The sequence below is a fragment of the Plectropomus leopardus genome, chromosome 7 (assembly GCF_026936395.1).
Source record: "Plectropomus leopardus strain MGB_pleo_1.0 chromosome 7, ASM2693639v1, whole genome shotgun sequence".
NCBI lineage: Eukaryota > Metazoa > Chordata > Actinopteri > Perciformes > Serranidae > Plectropomus > Plectropomus leopardus.
In genome coordinates, this window is record NC_142182.1 from 1,282,501 (window position 1) to 1,302,220 (window position 19,720).

Sequence of the window (19,720 nt, forward strand, 5' to 3'; positions counted from 1 at the left end):
GATGGAATATTTAATGCACAATTTTTCATCTTCACCATTTTATCACATTAAAAAGCAGTGACATGAAAATGAATCAATTGAGTTGAAAATGAGTCAAACCTGGGAGGAGTGCTGCTGTCAGAGGAGACATGACCCTGAAAGTTCATGGCATACTCAATTTAGGGCCAAATCTGGCCCCTGATAGGGCCCTTGGTGGCCCCACAACCATTTTCTAATGTATAATAAAAATAAAGTGACTCTGAAATGTTTTTGTCCTTTTAGTCTCCATAAGGTGTCAGAGACATAAAACAGCATCAACATAGAGCTTGTTGATCAAAAAAAGAGGCAGAGGAGGATCCCCCACACCCCCGACAGAGGACACAGCTGAGACACTGATGTCCTAAAATCACAGAAATGTCCTAAAATCCTATAAAAAAAAAAATCCTAAAATCCAGAAATGTCCATAAAATCCTAGAAACTTCCTAAATTGTCTAGAAATGTAAAAAAACAACAACAAAAAAAACAAAACATAAAATCCTTGAAATGTCCTGAAATCTGAGAAATATCCTTAACTCCTATAAACATGTGCGGGGCCGCGGTGACGGGCCCCTGGCCTCCTGCCATTGTGCAAAAGTGGCCCCCAAACTGAGCAGGTTGAGTGTCCCTGCTGGTTTGTGGGTAGAAATAATCTTCCTGAGGACGAGGAGGAAAGAGAGACTTGGACGGAGAGTCTGTCTGGATTAAAACACCTGAAACGTTGAAAGTCAGCACAGGAAAACAACGTGATCTCCGGCGTTAAACACACGGAGCCGAGTGATGGGCCCCAGAGGGAGGCTGGGGAGCTACTAACCACAACACAGCTTCCAGATCCGCCTGCAGGACGCAAGACGTTGCAAGACAAACGCAAATACTTTCCACTTATTTACCTGCGACTTCAAAGGCAGAGATTGTGTAATCCTGGAAGACTGCGAGGTATTCATCACGGCGGGAAAGTTTCCAGATTTCAAAAAACAACAGAGAAGCAGCAGGAATGTTGCTCAATGTCACCCGAACCTGCAGCCAGAGGAGACGACAGCAAGAGTCTCGCTTTTTAAATTATTTTAACCCCTCGAAACCTGAGAAAAAAAAAAGAGAAAGAAAATGAAAATTATTAAAATTTAAAAAAAGAAAACCCTCAAAAACACAGGGAAAGACAACCAGCAACTTGGTAAGAATTGTTTCAATAATCGCAAGAAATTATTAGATTTATAAAGTTAATTTAAAAAGCTAGGGAAAAATGTCTGGGGAAAAAGAAAAAAAAAACTATTGAAAAACGACACAATTGTCATAATTGAATTTTTTAAATTATTAAATTTTCGGGCACTTTCTCTGGCCATTTTCTTGTTTGTTTTTTTTAACCCCTTTTTTCTCTTTTTTTCTTTTCAGCTATTTTTCTTGCACTTTTTGTTGATTTCTTTGCTAATTTATGGATCATCTCTTATTTCCTTGCCCATGTTTTTGAAAGAAATCAAGCAACTTTGTTCAGGTATCAAAGGGTTAAATATGTCATTATAATCATTATAAATCTATTTTTCTCAATAGGTTTTTTTCTGTATTTTCTTAGCATATTTTCCAAACTTTAAAAAAAAAAAGAACCAAAGCAAACCAAAACACGAACCAAAAACCAACCAGAACTTTACCTGAAAATTATATATATAATATATATATTATATATTATATTATATAAATAAAAAACAAGACAATGACCCGGGGAAAGTGCTTAAAAATAAATCTGTAACATAATTTCAAATATGTAACAGTGATAATCATAAATATTGTTTTCCCCTACCTTTTCTTTTTCCCAGATATTTTTCCTTTGCTTTTTAAAAATGATTTTCTGAATCAACTAATTTTTTGCAATTTGTGAAACATTTCTTAAAAAGTTGATGGCTACCTTTTTGTCTGTGTTTGTTAAAGAAATTGCACCGATGTGCTCAGTGCTCAGGGGGTTAAATACTCGTGAAAAGTGACGTCACTCAGGGTTTAAAAGAGTTTAAACTATGAGACGAGAGAAAAGTCTCATCTGAATCCATATTTGGAGACGAAAAGATGACAGATGAGACGAGTCAAAGCCAAGGACAAACTGTCCAAAGGAAGAATAATAATCATCTATGTGGCAGCAGCATCGCATGAAGACACCGAAAGACAGGACGATAAATAACGTCCCGCTCCTCTTATCACACACATCGATGGAAAACGTGAGTCTGAGAGTCTGAGATTCACTGACTCAAACCAACTTTCCTGGAAACTTCTCCCAGTTTAACGTTTTCGACTCACTTTCCCACGATCCACGGTGTCCAATAAATCCTGAGAGTCCACAGACAGACAGAGAGACACGATCCAGTCTGTCTCTACCTGAAGACGCTCTGGAGAGGAGATGGACAGAGGCGTCCAAATACCGTCCAAGAAAACATGAACAAACACCTTAAAGCAGGAATACTCGTCTTTCTTTGTCTGGGGGCCACTTTAATAAAATGAGGGGAGGCCAGGGGCCAGTCGCAGCGGCCCCACACGTGGTCCTAGGATTTTAGGACACGGATGAGCTTGAGTCTGCTCACAGTGTATTCTTATGTTCTATTTTAGTACCTTTGTGTTTTTTTCCACACACAGAACATGTATGTGAGTAGGATTTAGGGACATTTCTAGGATTTAAGGAAATTCCAAGATTTTAGGAAATTTCCAGGAGGATTGTAGGACTTTTCTAGTATTTGAAGACATTTCTAGGATTTTAGGGCATTGCTCACATTTTAGGATGTTTCTCAGAAATCAGTCAGTTTCTCGGAGCTCAGGACTTTTCTCAGATTCTTGGACAGTTTTAGGATTTTAGGATGTTTCTCAGATTTTAGGACATTTCTAAGATTTCTCAGACTTTTGAGCAACCAGAACTGGGTGTTTATATCAAGCCTTTTCGGGGTTTCCCAGCAGCGATTGACCCACTGCACAGGGTACTCAGAGACCCGTCCTGCTTTTACAGCAGGGACGGGCCAAACCTGATCTTTCCCGACGTGCCTGAACCTGACCGCATGTTCACAAATACACTGTGCACACTTTGGTTTTCACAGATGTACGATGCAATTGCTTTTATTGTGATCGTGTTGTTTAAGTTTTAGAGAAACGTTTGTTTTTGGGCCATCGGAACAATCGTCCATCTCCACCTGAGCTCGCTAACGTTACGGCTCAGCCGAGGAGGTTTCTACAGACACACCAGCACAGACTGGTTTCTGGATGCGCTGGATGGATCGTGAACTGGGACTCTCACCACTGGCGTCCTCCCACTTCGTGCTGCTGGACCGTGTATCCAAACTGGCTCTCTTTGGATCCGTAGAAAATCTTGAAGTTCTTTGTGTCGAAGTTGAAGCAGAGCTGAAGATCTGAAACACAGAAGAAGAAACTCAGCCGACACAAAGCAAACTGGGAGCTGCCCAGCAGAGCCAGTCCACAAAGATAACTGGCCTCTCAGAGCGACATTTCTGCAGCCACACCAGCAGATGGAAATCAGTTTTTCTTGGAAAATCAGTCTCTGTGCCATCACTCCGTCACTATCTCTCTGTTTATGTCCCTTTTTCGGAGCTTGAAGTCTCTGATTGAAGACGACTTTGAGGGAAAACGGCGTCCACCGAACGTAAATTACACTTCATCAGTAAAAGATCTGCTGGAATCAGTTTCCTCTAAGAGCGCCTCTGGCCTGGAATCGACTGTTTCTGCTCCGTTCGTTCCCTCAGAAAGGAAAAGACCCAAACTGTAAATCACACACAGGTGTTGCTCAAATCGAGGTACGAGCAGGGACAAATACTCTGGACGCCGTCCGGCATCGTGGAATCAACGCCACAAATGCACGAGGCATGCCCGATTTATTGGCTCATCATCACATGGAATACGTACGATTTACTTTTAAGAAAGAAAAGAAAAAGAAAACCAACAAACAGTTCACGCAGCACATCCCAACTCCCACGTTAACATAAATTAGGCGATCAGTTTCCAAGAACATCTGAAGTGAGATCTGCTCGTCAGATTTACAGTGTATGAAACTTTCGTGGTTTGCAGACAGATTTTTTTCTGGTGACTGGACTCATTGTCGGCTTCTTTTATATTTATATTATTTTGAATGTGCAACTTTCAATTTTTAAGTGTACTTCTACCCTGTAGTATTACTACTTTTACTGAAGTAAGGGTGTATAGTGAACAGTCGGAGCATATAGACACAAAAGTTGAAGACAGTTTTTGTTTCATGAGTCTCATGATGATTTATAGCATCAGTAGCGTCGATATTTGGATTCATCTGTAACTTCAGTCTTTTTACTCTGTATGATGTCATTTGTCCTGACCTGCTGAGAAGCTGAGAAACGCCTCCTCTCCCTCCATCCTGCACCAGCCGGCGCTGGACCGTCCTCTGGTTTCAATTAAAATCTTTATTTTGGGGAAGGCCGGCTGACGGGAGGAGGGAGGACTGGAAGGCCTCGAATCGCTGCCAAGTCTGACAAAAAGCCAGATAATAAAGGATGATGAAGATGACGTCACTGCTTTTTATTTTCCACGACAGGAAACAGAAAGCAGCTCGGAGAGGATTTCACAGAGAATCTGTAGCATCCAAATAACGGCTTTAAAATATGTAATAAATCATAAGACATTCTTCCTGCATCAGATCATCACAGCGACTTCGTTTGTGCGGAGGAGAGAAATCTAAAAAAAACAAAAACCTTTGATAGAGGAGAAGTTTTCCTTCCTCATGGTTTTGTGCTCAGAGCTCCGCTGACCTTCAAACTATTCCAGCTTCTCTCTTCTCCAAAAACTGTGTCCCTCTCTGAAATAATAAGCTTGCAGAGCAGGGCCGTTTTCAGGATTTATGGGCTTTGGGGGGACCGTGGGGGCGGGGGGATCCTCCTTTTAATGAACAAGTTTGATGCTTTTTTATGCTCCCTGGCACCTTAATTACCGTGAAAACTCCCCTTTTAACTTTTATTCTAAATACTGGCGTGAAAAATATGAGTAGCTGTTAGTAATTAGGGCAGAAACAGAAAACTTTATAGATGCTCTCATTAAACATTTATTGACTGGAGTTGGAAAAACTTTTTTTTCTAAAGTGGAGGAATCAAACTAGCTACATTAAGTGAAGTATAAGTATGGACAGATTATCAGATCCGAGGCTTTTTTATCATTATTATGGACTGTTTGTCATTTATGAGAGGAGAGGGGGCGGTGAAAATAATTCTTTTAGCACTGAGAAGTGACTTATGTTTTTTAGTTTGGGTTATGGGGGCAGCAAACAACTTTAAATGATTGTATCTTGTATTTATTTTATTTATTTTTAATTTTATTTATTGATTTTTTTTATGGCAATTTATTTTTCTTTTTAAAATTGTTGTCTTTTTTTGTTCCTTTATATTTTTTGGTGATTTTTCAAAAAACTTTTGGCAATTGTTTTGCTGCTGTTGTTTCTTGAAAACTTTCTGTTGTTTTTTTTTGTCTTGTTTTTTTTCTTTCATTAGAGTTTATTTTTTTCAGCAATTTATTATTTCTTTTTTTTTGGTGGACTGAAGTTTATATATCAAAGAAATCTATCTGTTAATTTGCAGATTTCCTTTCTTTTCTCATGCAGGAATCATAAGAAGTTCATCTTTCCTGTGAATTAAAGGTTCCAGCTCTGAACGTCATAACTAACTGCCTCAGTGTCCTTGAGCCAGGCAGTAATTTGGTGACCTTTGGACCCGGCCGTGACCCTGTGACCTCTGAGCTGAAGTATTTCCTCCGAGCGCTGCGCTCGGCCTCCTCCAGCTGTGTAAATGAGCTCAACGTTCGGAAAACTCGCCGTGCTGCGGGGCCGTCTGCCAGCGGTGATGAATTTGGCGGCTGAGGACAAAAACAAAGGACACTGAGGGATGATGGGTAAATTTAAAGTGCGTTTGTTTCCTTGCAGCTGAGAGAAATCTGCTTCCGCCTGAGCCAAAAAAACAGCTCGATTTATCGGAGCTGCTGGCGAGAAACGGAGAGAGACTTGGCCGAGACTCCAGATCCAGAATGCGACGGCCTCCGCGGCTGATTTAGAGGATCCTCGCTGGCTCGCACGACACATTTCTGTGATTCTTTACAGCGCAGGAGTCTGTGTGACTTGTTTGTTCACGCTGAGGTGAGTTTTCCAGATGTGTCTCAGCTGCTGTAACCATCGACAGCAGATTAACGTCCAGCTGCAGCTACTGCGCAGAGGATATTTTTAAGAAGACAAACGAGGTCTGCAGTTTTAACTCGGACGCAGCAGCGGGAAATCAGTCTAATCAGGTCAAAGATGGGAGTGATTTAGAGATGGCAGCTCGCCGTCAGGCAGCTCGTCTGTGTCACTTCCTCCAGCAGGCGGACAGACGTTTCCACCGGCTCTGCACCACTGCAGCCGAAAAAAACCCTCCGCCCTCTGCAGGTCAAAGGTCACGACCTCGACAGGCTGTGTGATTTGTTTTCGAGCAGACGCAGCATCGCAGACCAAAGCTCTTTAAAAAAACACCATTAAACACATTTAAAACCAGGTGACATATTTAAAATGCCAACAATTAGAAGTAAGGAGGTGGGAGTCGGAAATTTCAACTGTGAAATTCTGACCTCTGACTTTAAATAATAATAATAATAATACAATAATAAATAAATAAAAAGAACGGTACAAACACCAAAAGCCAAATTGGAAACTGCAAGATCCACGTAGAGCGAGTCCATCGAACTGACGTCACAGCAACATGGCGGCGCGCACTGTGAACGGTGTGCAGAGTTACCTGTTGGTTAGTTTTCACTGTAACGTTGTGTTTGTGGCGTGAAACGTACTATAGCAACTTTGTATAATATTTATTTTATTTGAATAAGAAAGACTTATATCACGCTGTGATACGCCGAACTCCTCAGACGCTTCTGATGTTCAGAGGCTCAACAAACAACAAACAAATGAAGCATCGCTGCAGAGTCAAAGAGTCAAAGAGTCAAAGAGTCAAAGAGTCATGGAGCCTCTGATACAGACTCCGCCCACAGCCTCACACAGCTGCTCTCAATCAGCTGTCAATCAATCAGCTGTCAATCAATCACTAATCAGTACTGAGCTGCACCTGAACCAGAGCGCAGGCACACTCACACAGGTGAAGCGTGAAAGCACGCAGTGACACGTAACGACACGTAACGACACGTAACGTCACGTAACTTCACGTAACGAAACGTAACTTCACGTAACGACACATAACGTCACCACACTAATTTGTGCGTTCACACCATCAGCACAGGTGGTCCTTCTGTGCCAGCGTTCGTCTCTCACCTTCGTTTAAGCAGCAGTGAACGTTCTCGCTCGCTGAAGTTGGGACGTGAGGAGGGAAGCAGTGTTTCAGGTGTTTGATGTGTGTTTACGTATTTTTTTATTTTCCAATATATTTATTATTATGATTCGTATGATTTTTTTCTCTCTTCTTTTCTTTGTAAATGTTTGTATCTGTTCAGCTGTAATAAGGACTTTTTTGCCAGAAGCTTTCTTCATGTGATGAAACGTGCTCTGACTATCGTGCATCTTGTTGCAAAGGTGTCATATAATCACGATGAGCCACTGAAATAAAAGCATTCATTCATTCATTCATACGCTGATGCTTTTTTTTTCCTTGCGTGGAAGGTGGAAGAAGGAAGCTCCTGATCGATCGGTTTTTTAGCGACGCTGAACGCGTCTCGTTTTCTCGGAGCATGACGCAGATAAACTCAGCTAACAGAAGCTGGGTTTCCATTAACGCTCAAATTGCACAAATCGAAACAGCAAATATAAAATACACCAATTTTGAAAAAAGGTTACCAACAAGTTGTAATAAAGCTTTAAAGAAACATTTTAATCTAATGTTCAAAGAACATTTTATGGATGTTCATTATTTTAAATAATGTTCCTTTATGGTTAAATGCTGGCTAAGACGTAACGTAACACAATGTTACATGAGAACAATGAAGAACATTTTTAAAGCAGGACTGAGATTACCACCTTTTTTAATGAAAATGTGATATAATGTGATATGTTAACAACAAAACGAACCCATGTTCAGCATTTTTGATGTTGACAGAGAATGTTACCTGAACTTCGAGAAGAACTCAAAGAAAACTTGCTGCTGAAAACCTTATTAAAACGTTGCATTAGTTGCATTGTACCATTCTCAGAACGTTTTTAGAAACAAAAAGTTCTGCGACTTTCCTCTGCCGATAACATCCCAGTAACTATGGCGATGGATGTTCAAAACTTTAGCAGCTTTATTTCTATTGCAGTCGCTCAATAAAGCCGATCTAATATCGGCGTAGTTTCTTCATCTCGTATCAGAGAGAAGAAGATCCCAGTCTCTTCCTCCGTCCACACACACCGGGTAATGTTTTGGAAAATGTCACGTGACTTTGTTGTACTTTTTCTTCTTCTTTGGGTTTAATGGCGGTTGGCGGCCAATTTGTATAATTTAAGGGGTTAATTTGAAACCGGCCTTCAGCATCACATAACTCTGAGAAAGTTTTGAATCCACAATTCCTCTGTGAAATCGTGGACTACATCTCCCAGAAATCCCTCATACGTGGCCGCTCCCACGTATAAGGGGCTCGCCTTTCCATCGTGGCTCCATAACACGCCTACGTGGCCTTGGATTGGAAATAATGACGGCTAGTGCGGTGGCTGCAATAGAAATAAAGCTGCTGATGTTTTGAACATCCATCGCCATGGTTACTGGGATGTTATCTCCAGAGAAGTTGCACAACATCACTCAGTGGAAACACAGTCAGCTCCATTTTGAGTTTATTTGACATTTAAAAAAAATATCACTTAGGTTTTGTACAAATTTACAACGGAAACCCGCCTAGTGACACAAAAATTAGCTCTAAATCTTAAAATATTCATTGTTATCTGAATCTCAGAGTCTAAATTTAATTCTTAAACTTTTACTTGGTGAAAGATATTTGAGCTGAATTTAAATGTCACTCAAACATGCTGAGTCACATACTGAGATCTTAGCGCTCCTCCAGTGAGCATGGACACATTCAATTTGGATTTTTCCGAGTGAAGTTTGGTGCGAACGTTTCTCCTTACATAAGATGACACGTATCAGCGTGCACTCTGTGATTCAGTGCAGGCTGAAAACTTCAGGAGTCATTTTATTTTCTTTGGTTATATAAAACTTTTTTATGCTTCAGACGAATTTATTAGACTGTTCTGTCCCTGAAGCAGAGTCCTCGTTACAGACAAAATAAAAATGCTGTTCGTGTCTGTGGTTACTATGAAGTGCAGCTGCGGTGCCAGGCCGGCAGCACGGCTCGGCCAAGTCATATTTCTATCGTGGTTTGTTTTGTTACAGCAGAGTGCCACATGAGGGGAGTTTCATGTGAGAGATTTAACAGTTCACAGCAGGGACGGCTCTAGGCCGCTTTGTATGGGGGGCAGCGAGAGCTGTTGGTGGGTAATACGAGTTATTCTTAAACTGCACATATTAAACGGTTTCATGTTGTTATTCAAAACTTTTTGATAAACAAGCTTAATTTTGTGCTCTTTATGCTCTACAGCAGTGATACTTAACTTAGGTCCTGCAGGCCAAATACGGCGCCCCAGCAGGGTGCCAGGCCCCCCAACCATTTTCTATATGTCTAAACCTATGTTTGGTGTTATTGGGACAGGTGGAGCATTTGAGGGGACATGCCCCCCCCTCCCGTACCCATGCCTAGACCCGGCCCTGGTTCAGAGGTCACATTTAAAGACAATTTATGATACGATACACTTAATCGTCTCCTTGGGGACATTTTTCTGGGACTCCAAATGCTGCACACATTTCTCTGCCTCCACAGAAACAAACACACATGTAAACCCAAAAAGCATGTTTGTGTGAATGTTTTGGGATTCAGAAGCTGCCGGGACACGTCTGTCTCCAGAGGTGACTAACTCCACCCGTCTGCGATGTCAAGGAGGTTAATTTCAAACAGTCACTCGCTGACAGTACAGGGGTGATTTCTGGGAGAAGCTGGTGTGTTTTGAACACAGCAGGTGGTAACTTCCTGTGCGGTGTTACCAACCGCAGACCAACAAACAGCAACAACAACAACACGATGAGCGATGCACGAGTTTAACGATCTGCCTAAAAGCCACAACGCGCCATAAAAACCATCCGAGCCCCTGGGCTCCTGCAGAGAGAGCCATCAGCCCGAGCTCTCTGACCTGCAGGCCGACGCTCCAGGGAAACATCCACCAACATCCACACAAATCCAATTCCAGGGCCGGAGGGATCACGATGCTGCAGCTTCCATGTGCCCAAACACAAATAAAACAAAGTGAAGCAGGAAAATGATCTCTGATTTCGTCCACTGGGACAAACGAGTTCTCTGCCAGCAGCTGCAGAGCACAAAGACCTGAACGTCAGTCTGAACATCAGAGAAATCCCAACCGCTCGAAGGACTGCCGTCAGGTCCAAACACTTTCTCGTACCGCCATCAGCTCATTTTTAAAAGATTTCCTTTTGGGCTGTAAGAATAAAAAAACAAAACTAAACATGAAATTTGCTGTGAATATTCACTTGACTGGTTTGTAGAGTTGATAGTATATGTTAAAGGGATACCAAAGTTACAGCCTGCGGGCCAAATCTGGCCCCTGATAGGGCCCCTGGTGGCCCCCCAAACATTTTCTAATGTACAGTAAGAATAAAGTGATGGACTCTGTGAATAGTTTTTGTCCTTTTAGTCTCCATAAGGTGTCAGAGACATAAAACAGCATCAACATAGAGCTTGTTGATCAAAAACAGAGCCAGAGGAGGATCCCCCACACCCCCGACAGAGGACACAGCTGAGACACTGATGTCCTAAAATACTAGAAATGTCCTAGAAGTGTCCAAAAATCTGAGAAATGTCCTAAAATCATAAAAAATGCCAGTATATAGGCCTATGAGAAAGGTCCTAAAAGCCTAGAAAGGTCTGAAAATCTAAGAAATCGGATCAATACGCTGCAGGTAGCTCTTCTGAAATTACCTGTTTTAAATCTTTAAATTTGCGAAAGTTTGGGACAAGACTGCAAGTTAATGCAGAGTTCACAGGGGCTGATGAAATTCAAAATCCCGGAGGGACTGAAAAGGGCAACAGCATGTTTTTTTCCACTTGAGTCTCGTCCTCATCGGCGTTCAACCAATTGAAAGCTCAAGAACAGGCGAGTAAGTTCAGGAAACGCTCGCAGGATGTAAGTTGTTATTTATAAAACACAGACCGATTTAAATCCCCATTTTGAGCGTGAAGGAAACCAATTTGATTCTGCAATTTTTTCACTTCCTCATCTGCTTTAACCACCAAAACCCCCCAAAAAACCTACACCACCACAAGTGACAGCAACTCTAAATGACATATAATGTTTGTATAGTGTATATATATATATGTGTGTATATATATATATGTTTTGTTTTTGTGGTACAGGATATAAATCCTCCACACCAGACTCTACAACAAACGAATTTCACTGCAAATATCATAATACACATAAAACAATACGACAATTATCACAAAATAGTTTTGAAATGATACAAAATATCCTTAGATGACCAGATTTTATCCTATTTACCTTTAAAAAAGGGGAAAGATGCCTTTTTAGTAATTAATATAATTTTATCTAATCTGTATTTTGTAATTTTTTTATCCTTGTTTTGTACTGAATCATTTTGTTGCATTTTCTGTTTCTGACTTTTGAGCTGCTCTAACTTGTCTTGTCTCTTCTCTTTTTGTCATTGTATTATCTTATCTTGACTTGTCCTGTCTGATTTTGTCTTGTCGAATCTTTATTCATCTCGTCTTCTCTTATCTCTTCTCGTCTTATTTTGACTTATTTTATCTCGTCTTGTCATCTCCTCTTACCGCCTGCTGTTTCTTATTATGTAAAAGTCCTGTATCCAGGCTGTAACTCTGTCCTCTTTATGGTTTTAATTTTGACAGTTTAATCTTTTTATAAGAAACTGTTTCAAAAGCTTTTAAACGCCATAAATATGGAATCAGCTGACTGTCTTCTGTCCGTAGCTGCTGACCTCTAGAGACTCGTACAGTGAGAGAAAAAAGTCTCAATACATCACAGTGAGACTGAAATTGTCACTAAAACGACTTTCAGCGGCTCTGACAGAGCTCGTGAAGTCTCAGACAGGCTGATAAATGCTGTAAAGGGTTAACTTTGCTTTGAACAAACCCACATGCTCGACTCCAGAGATCCATCCAGACAAAATAAAAACACGTGTGCAGATAAAACCGCGCTGAGATTCAGAGAGGCGGACACGGAGGCTGTCCGAGGCGTTTGCTCGTGAAGCTGTGAGGACTCCACCTGCTGCCGCTGTCAAAATAAGAGCTGAGACAGACGCCCGAGTCACGAATTTATGATTCATCATTCGGATAAACGTCAAGACACGAAAGCACACTGAAACATCCTGCCAGCAAGTGGTGTGCAACCTGAGAGAGAAAAACTTCACACTGAGTCAACGATGCATCCACAACACCTGTCGCCCTGTGTGTGTGTGTGTGTGTGAGTTTGTGTGTGTGTGTGTGTGTGTGTGTGTGTGTGTGTGTGTGTGTGTGTGTGTGTGTGTTTGTGTGATGCACGCTCGCTCACCTGGCAGGAGGCTGCAGGTCCCCAGCAGCAGAAGAAGAGGGCGATGATAATCCATGAGTGTGTCTGAAAAACCAAAGAGACGCAGTGTGTGTGAGAGAGTGTGTGTTGGCGGGTCGAGTCTTAACTCTGCTGCTCTGATGTGTGAAGGAGAGAGAGAGAGAGGAGGAGCACAGTGAACACACCTCCTCTCACACACACACACAGATCCCCTAAACTTCACCTCCTCGTTTTAAACAGGAGCTTTAATGTCTCCATTGGTGCACAAACAGGAAATGCCTTCATTTGTGTCCCCGGAGAGAAAGTTTCTGCCTGCAGCCGAGGAAAGTAACTAAGTCATTGACAGTGAACTGACGGCTCGCAGGCCAAATCTGGCCCCTGATAGGGCCCCTGGTGGCCCCCCAACCATTTTCTAACTCACGGCAAAAATAAAGTGATTGACTCTGTGAATCGTTTTTGTCCTTTTAGTCTCCATAAGGTGTCAGAGACATAAAACAGCATCAAAATAGAGCTTGTTGATCAAAAAAAGAGCCAGAGGAGGATCCCCCACACCCCCGACAGAGGACACAGCTGAGACACTGATGTCCTAAAATCACAGAAATGTCCTAAAATCACAGAAATGTCCTAAAATCACAGAAATGTCCTAAAATCACAGAAATGTCCTAAAATCCAAGAACTATCCCAAAATCCTATTAGTGTCCTGAAGTATGAAAAATTCCCAGAAATCTCCTAAAATCTGAGAAATGTCCTAAAATGTTAGAAATATCTGAAAAACTGAGAAATGACCTAAATTCCTTGAAACTTCCTAAAATCTGAGATATGTCCTAATGTCCCAAAAATGTCCAAAAGTCCCAGAACTCCCCCAAATCCAATAAGTGTCCTAAAGTAGGGATGCGTGATAATTATCGGCCGATAACTGGACTCATGACGTCATACCGATAATTCCGATAATAAAATTTTTGGCTGAAGAACAGAACCGATAATAATGAGCATAAGTCGCTTTGATTTGTCCCGTGTTGCCATGGTTTCGCTCCTCCAGTCCTACACACACTGCATTATGCTGCGTGTCAAACTGCTGCTGCTAGATCAGTCAACAACATGCCATCAGTCAGCAGCAGAGTTTAACCCTTTGTTTCTATCGACTGCAGCTTTTCTTCTCTGCTGTAGCTGCTGATTTCGTTACAGCCTAAAAACAAGGCTGGACAATTTAAGGTCAGGACGTCCCAGACTGAGCTCAAAGAATGATGTCAGGGCCCATAAAGACTCGTTTCAAATACTATACTATGACATTTTAGACATTTAATGCTGACTTTTTTTAAACATATTACCCTTACTTTTAGGACATGTTATACTGCTTTTCCCCCAACATACTGCACTATGACCTTTTTGACATAATATATACAATGACTTTTCAACGTTATACTATGATTTTTTTTTTTATCGTAATTGGGAGAACAGGCTATATAACAACTTTTTGTTGCTTTTATGTTATTTTAAACAACATGGTATATGATGACTTTTTAAAAAACTTTCGTGATGCTTTACTGCCACTTTTTGTCATACTATAGTGTAACTTTTTTTGCAGTACTATCCTGACTGACAATATACCATACTTTTTCATGCTATTTTGAAACACAAATCAACAGTACTGATGGAAACTATGTAAGTCCAAATACGTAGAGAATACAGATACTGAGTGCACACACACAAAATGTTCTGGTTGAGTTGTCTTGTGCACTTTACTGTACTTGAACAATTTTTTTTGTTAAATAAAGAATAATGTCATCATAAAATATGTTTTGGTGTGAGTTCACTCTAAACCGATACAAATAATGCACACTTTATTTAAGAAATAACAGAAGCTATTTTAATACATTTTCCGGGTATTTCTGACATTTACGTACATTACTGAATCGATTTCGGAGCAATGGGATCAATATCGAATCAAATCGAAATCGTATCGAATCAGGACCCAAAGAATGGAAGTGAAGTGAATTGTGAGGTACTTGACAATACCCAGCCCTAATATATACACACACAATATACAAAGACATATATACACACACAAACACAATATATGTACAAATATATACACATAAACATATATGTATATACTGCTGAAAGTTAATGCCAGTTTAGCAGTCATTGTTTCCATCCCTGTGTGATTTGTGCGTCTATGAACCTCATAAGCAGAAGTTTGATTCAAATGTATTTTATATATTATTTATTGATTCTATTTATTTAAAAGAGACTATTCACAGTTTAAAACATTAATGTTACCATCATTTGTTTTGTTATGTATAAAATACTTTTGGTTCAAAGTAAGGGCCTGTCTTAATAGGTAATAATATTATGTATAATATGGTAGCACAGTGTGTAGAGTGGCTTTTGTGTTCAGTTTTGTGTTGAATATTTGTCAAATGTGGGTTAGAGCTTTGCACTGGGAAAGTGGATTGATAGACAGTAAGAGGGTTTGTTTACATGATAGGTTTATCATAAGATTATTGCAAATAACACGAGTAACACTGTATATTTTTTCAGTTATCATATTTTTATATGTTGTATTTTTTTTATGGTTCCGGAAACCACAAACTGCATTAAAAGTACTGCAAAGACAGACCTGAATACAATTAGAGCCTGGTTATTGGAGCTGCTCAGTGGAGGCAAATCCCGAGCTCCGAGCGGACTGTCCACCGAGACTTATGAACACCTGAGAGAGCAAGCCCAGTCTGTTACCATGGTAACAGCAGGTTAGCTTCACAAACTCGGTTATCTTAGTTTTTTTTTAAAAAAAAATCTTTTATCAATATTTTAAATAATCATTTATCGTGGTTTAAATACCCCCCTCTATTTTTCGTTCGTTAAAAAAAGTTGTTTACAGCTTCCTAAAATACATCCATGTTGAACAGTCTCTGCAGCAGCCTGCAGGGTGAAGCAGCTACTTAAACCCAGGCGGCTGAGCTAAAAACAAACGGCTGTAACGGCTGGTGTCCACAGAGAAGACCTCACCTTCAAAAAACACAGATGTAACGAGCGTCCCGGGTTCGCCTGATAAAACAATAAAACGGAAAAAAACGGCGTGACATTTTTCGGTTTTTCTAAACCAAAACTTCTGCACATGCGAGAGACCCGAAAACGGCGGAAAATCCCCCCACTACTTTTTTTGTTTCTATACTACGGCAACTCAAGAGGGACAGACAGTACAGAGCAGTCTGTTAACCCACAATCTGCACCACCGACCACTGCTGGCACATTTTAGTCTCTTTTCTTCTTCCTGTTGTGATAACTGTGTGTGTGTTGATGCATGTGTCCTAAATGTAGTCCAGATTGTGTATTTGAGTGTAATCAGTGAATTTGCAGCTCAGCTCCTACAATAAGTCTAAAATACACTGTGGAAACTAAATAGTTACATTCAGACTGTTCAGGTCCAAAAATGCTCCATTGAAACCCATTCAAACAGGACTTGTATTATTTCTGGGTGTCATTCTGGGCTTTTGACTCTGAATTTGTCATTTTGACTATTTTCCACCTGATGAGGTCATTTTGACCATATTTGGCATATGGAGGAAATACATGCTATTTCCACTAGGTGACCTGTCACAGTCAATGTAGCTGCTGATCACTGACATATCCCAGACTGTCAGCAGCTACACTCACACACTGACATATCCCAGACTGTCAGCAGCTACACTCACACACTGACATATCCCAGACTGTCAGCAGCTACACTCACACACTGACGTATCCCAGACTGTCAGCAGCTACACTCACACACTGACGTATCCCAGACTGTCAGCAGCTACACTCACACACTGACATATCCCAGACTGTGATGATAAAAAAATCTATTTAGCATGTAGTGTAATGATTTTTTGTGGCATCGTGACAAAAATAGCATTTAAAAGGGTAAAAATCTTGAAAATAATGAATGTATTTTAGGTGTATTTTATTTTATCGGCCACTTAACACTTGATGAACGTAAAAAACTTTATTAATATTTTATTTTAAAGCCTGACTTTGAAAACCATTATATATATATAATGTATAACAGATTTAAAAAATATTTTTAAAAAGCTAGGATAAATGTCTAGGGATAAACTATATTCATTAAAATATATATTATAAAATAAAATATAAATAATATATATGAAATATATATTATAGAATCAAAGTCTTTTGCCTTTTTTTAAAACTTTTTTTTAAATAATTGTCAGGGGATTTTCTTTTGCTTTTTACTAATTTCTTGCTCATTTTGCATTGCTCATTGCAATGATCACAAAAAATATGTATATATTCTTCCAGGGGATGGGATATGGGGATAATAATGTTTGTAGTAACTTTATCAACTGATGTTTGTACTTTATTTTGGAGTTTCTTGTGTTTTATTTGAATTAATTTAAAAAATAGACGCTAAAAATTAGGCTATGATTAGGTCATCTATTTTGTTTATATATATATATATATATATATATATATGTGGTTTTTGATGTTGAGTTTCCAAATTATAATTTGGCAGCTATTTTTTCAGAAATGAATGATTCGCTGAACTGTTTTCATTATCAGCCTGAAAAGAGTTCTGTATCAATGAACACTTCACAACTATATCGCTCAGCTTTTATTTTGACAGAGCTGATTTAATCAATTAAATCATGATAGCAGACTAGCTAAAATAAATAACACAGTAATAACAAAATATTAATAAAATGTAGCAACTTGTTTTGGCTACAAGTGAATGAAAATCCATAATTTGCATGTTGTTTAACAGACCCAAATCTTACAACGTTTTTCATTTTGTTTGGAGATTTTATTATTGTTGTTTTTATTCAGTATTTCTTATCTCCACAATCCTCACTATCTATAATTTATATAAAAAATAATTTCATAAATCTGTTCGCTAAAACTCTTAACTGTGTCTAACTTGACAGTAGAGCCTTGTTGTAATTACTCACTGTGGCCACAAGTAGGCAAAGAATTAATGACTTTAAGGGCATGCTGTTTAACCCTTTGAAAACTGAAAAAGTTACAAGAACATTATCTGAATATAAGCAATTTTTTTCATGAAATTAGTAAATGCTTTGCTGTCCCTGTAATATAGTTTTAAATATATAGTTTAAAGAGCTATAAATGTATTTTTATGGGCATTTTCCCTGTTTTTTTGCAATGTATGATGGGTCCCTCTTGCCAAGTTGCTCATTTTGTATGGAAATAAAACCAGCTTTCCCTAGGTTTCAGGGGGTTAAACGCTTGTGAAATGTATCTGAATGCAGTAAAAGAAAACTGATGTTTAATCACCAGATGTTAAAGGGTTAACAAATCCAGATATTACAGCGTTTTTCCCTTTTTTTCATTATTTCTAATCCTCCATATCCATAATTTATTTAAAAAAAAATAAAAATTAATGATTCTGATCACCAGAAGTCATAATTGTGTGTTTTTCCATTGGTTTGGAGATGTTTTTAAAAAATGTCTTATTTTCGTAATCTTACATAGTACTTTATTTAATCAAAATGCTTTTTATCTTTTTTATTCATATTAATTTATCTTAGTATGTAATATTTCTGTTATTAAAGACTTCACTTGTCACTTATTTAGACAGTAAGAATAAACACAGTGAACACACTATCGTAAATAAATAACAAAAAAGAAAAAGGGTACATTTAGAATAATTTACATACGCTATAACAAAGTTGGGTAGAGCTAATTAAATTTATTTTATTTTATTAAACAAACAAAAACTACGCCAAATCCTAAAACTAATAAAAACACAAAAATTAAACAAAAGACAGGCCTCAGGGGCATTTCCTGGGTCTGAAAACACCCGGGGTTAAGCCCCTCTGGGAAATGCCCGTTATAACCTGAGATCCTAAAATGTGGGAGGAAACCGGAGCATCCCGGAGAAAACCCACGCTGACACAGCGCTCAGACGCTCACCGCACTGAGCCACTATGCCGCCCTGATACGTCGCATCACGCCGCTCATACGTTCACTGCATTAAGCCACTATGTCGCCTTGGTATGTTGCATCACGCCGCTCATCCGTTCACCGCATGTAGGTGTGTTACGCGATCGATAATGAAAAGGCAAGCCCCTTCCTTGCTGAAAAAAACCCCGCTTGATCAGTAAGATGGTTAAGCTGGTTGACCAGCTTCTTTGTCAAGCTTAAGGTATGTGGCACGGCCAGCTAAACAGGCTGGTCACACCAGCATGTCCAACCATCACAGACCAGCAAGAACTGGGTCAGGACCATCAGACCATCTTTGACCATCTAAAACCAACTAAAAACCAGTAAGCTGGTTTTCAAAATCAAAAATTATGCTAAAACATGCCTCACGCTTGTCAAAGAAGCTGGGCAACCAGTTAAACCATCTCAAGGTGGCCAAGCTGTATTTTTCAGCAGGGTGATCCATGGCAGCAGCCACTTATGAGGGTCAATTTCCCGTTTTGCCAGTCCAGTGTCCAAATTTAAACCGAGTTTGCTTCATGCAAACTGGCTGAAATTTTGAAAACCCTAGTTTAACTGTCAATTGTCACCCTCATAAGGCTTCACAAATATGACACCTTCCAAACTGCTAGGATCTGGCTCTGCAGATGGTGTTGGTTCATTCGGACATGGATCCACAGATGATATGATGTCATCTATGAGGCCTGGTGGATGCCAGTCATCCGGGTGAAGGACAGGTGTGTCCTCTTTAACCTCTGGTTGGACAGGGATCCTTCCCAGGGCCTTTTTACTTATCCAGGACCTGACCTTCTGCATCACCGGCTTTTTTGCCTTTTGAAGAAGCAGTTTAGTCTCTGTAAGTTCTCCTTTCAAATTATGGATCTCCAACGTCTGCTTATTGATTTCTTTAACGAAATGACTGGTAACGTTGCTGAGCTCGAACATTTTGTGTTCGTGCTGCAGTTGCTGACGTTGCCGGTCCCTGACGTCATTCTGGTGGATCCTTTGAGAACTACTGAGATTTGTCTTTAAAGAGGCTATCTTACTTTGAAGCTCCTCCTCAGTTTCTTCGTCCATCTTAACAGAGTCATCATTGTCAAGATGGCGTCTCATGAGCTTAATGACGGTGGTTTTAAATTTTTTACTGTCTAAGACAAGAGATTTGCATGCATACAG

The 19,720-nt window shown here is 39.8% G+C and overlaps 1 protein-coding gene across 2 annotated transcripts in view; it reads right to left on the reverse strand.

Annotated features, from left to right (window-relative positions):
• itga11b (integrin, alpha 11b) overlaps positions 1–19,720 on the reverse strand; it is a 69,601-nt gene that overhangs the window by 30,836 nt on the left and 19,045 nt on the right. For both annotated transcript variants that reach the window (XM_088079572.1, XM_088079573.1), the window contains 2 exons: positions 12,608–12,670; positions 3,278–3,389 (listed from right to left, as the gene is read on the reverse strand). In XM_088079572.1, coding sequence (XP_087935698.1) covers positions 3,278–3,389; positions 12,608–12,662 — 167 coding nt within the window. In that variant the 5' untranslated portion in view covers positions 12,663–12,670. The remainder of the gene's footprint in view (positions 1–3,277; positions 3,390–12,607; positions 12,671–19,720) is intronic.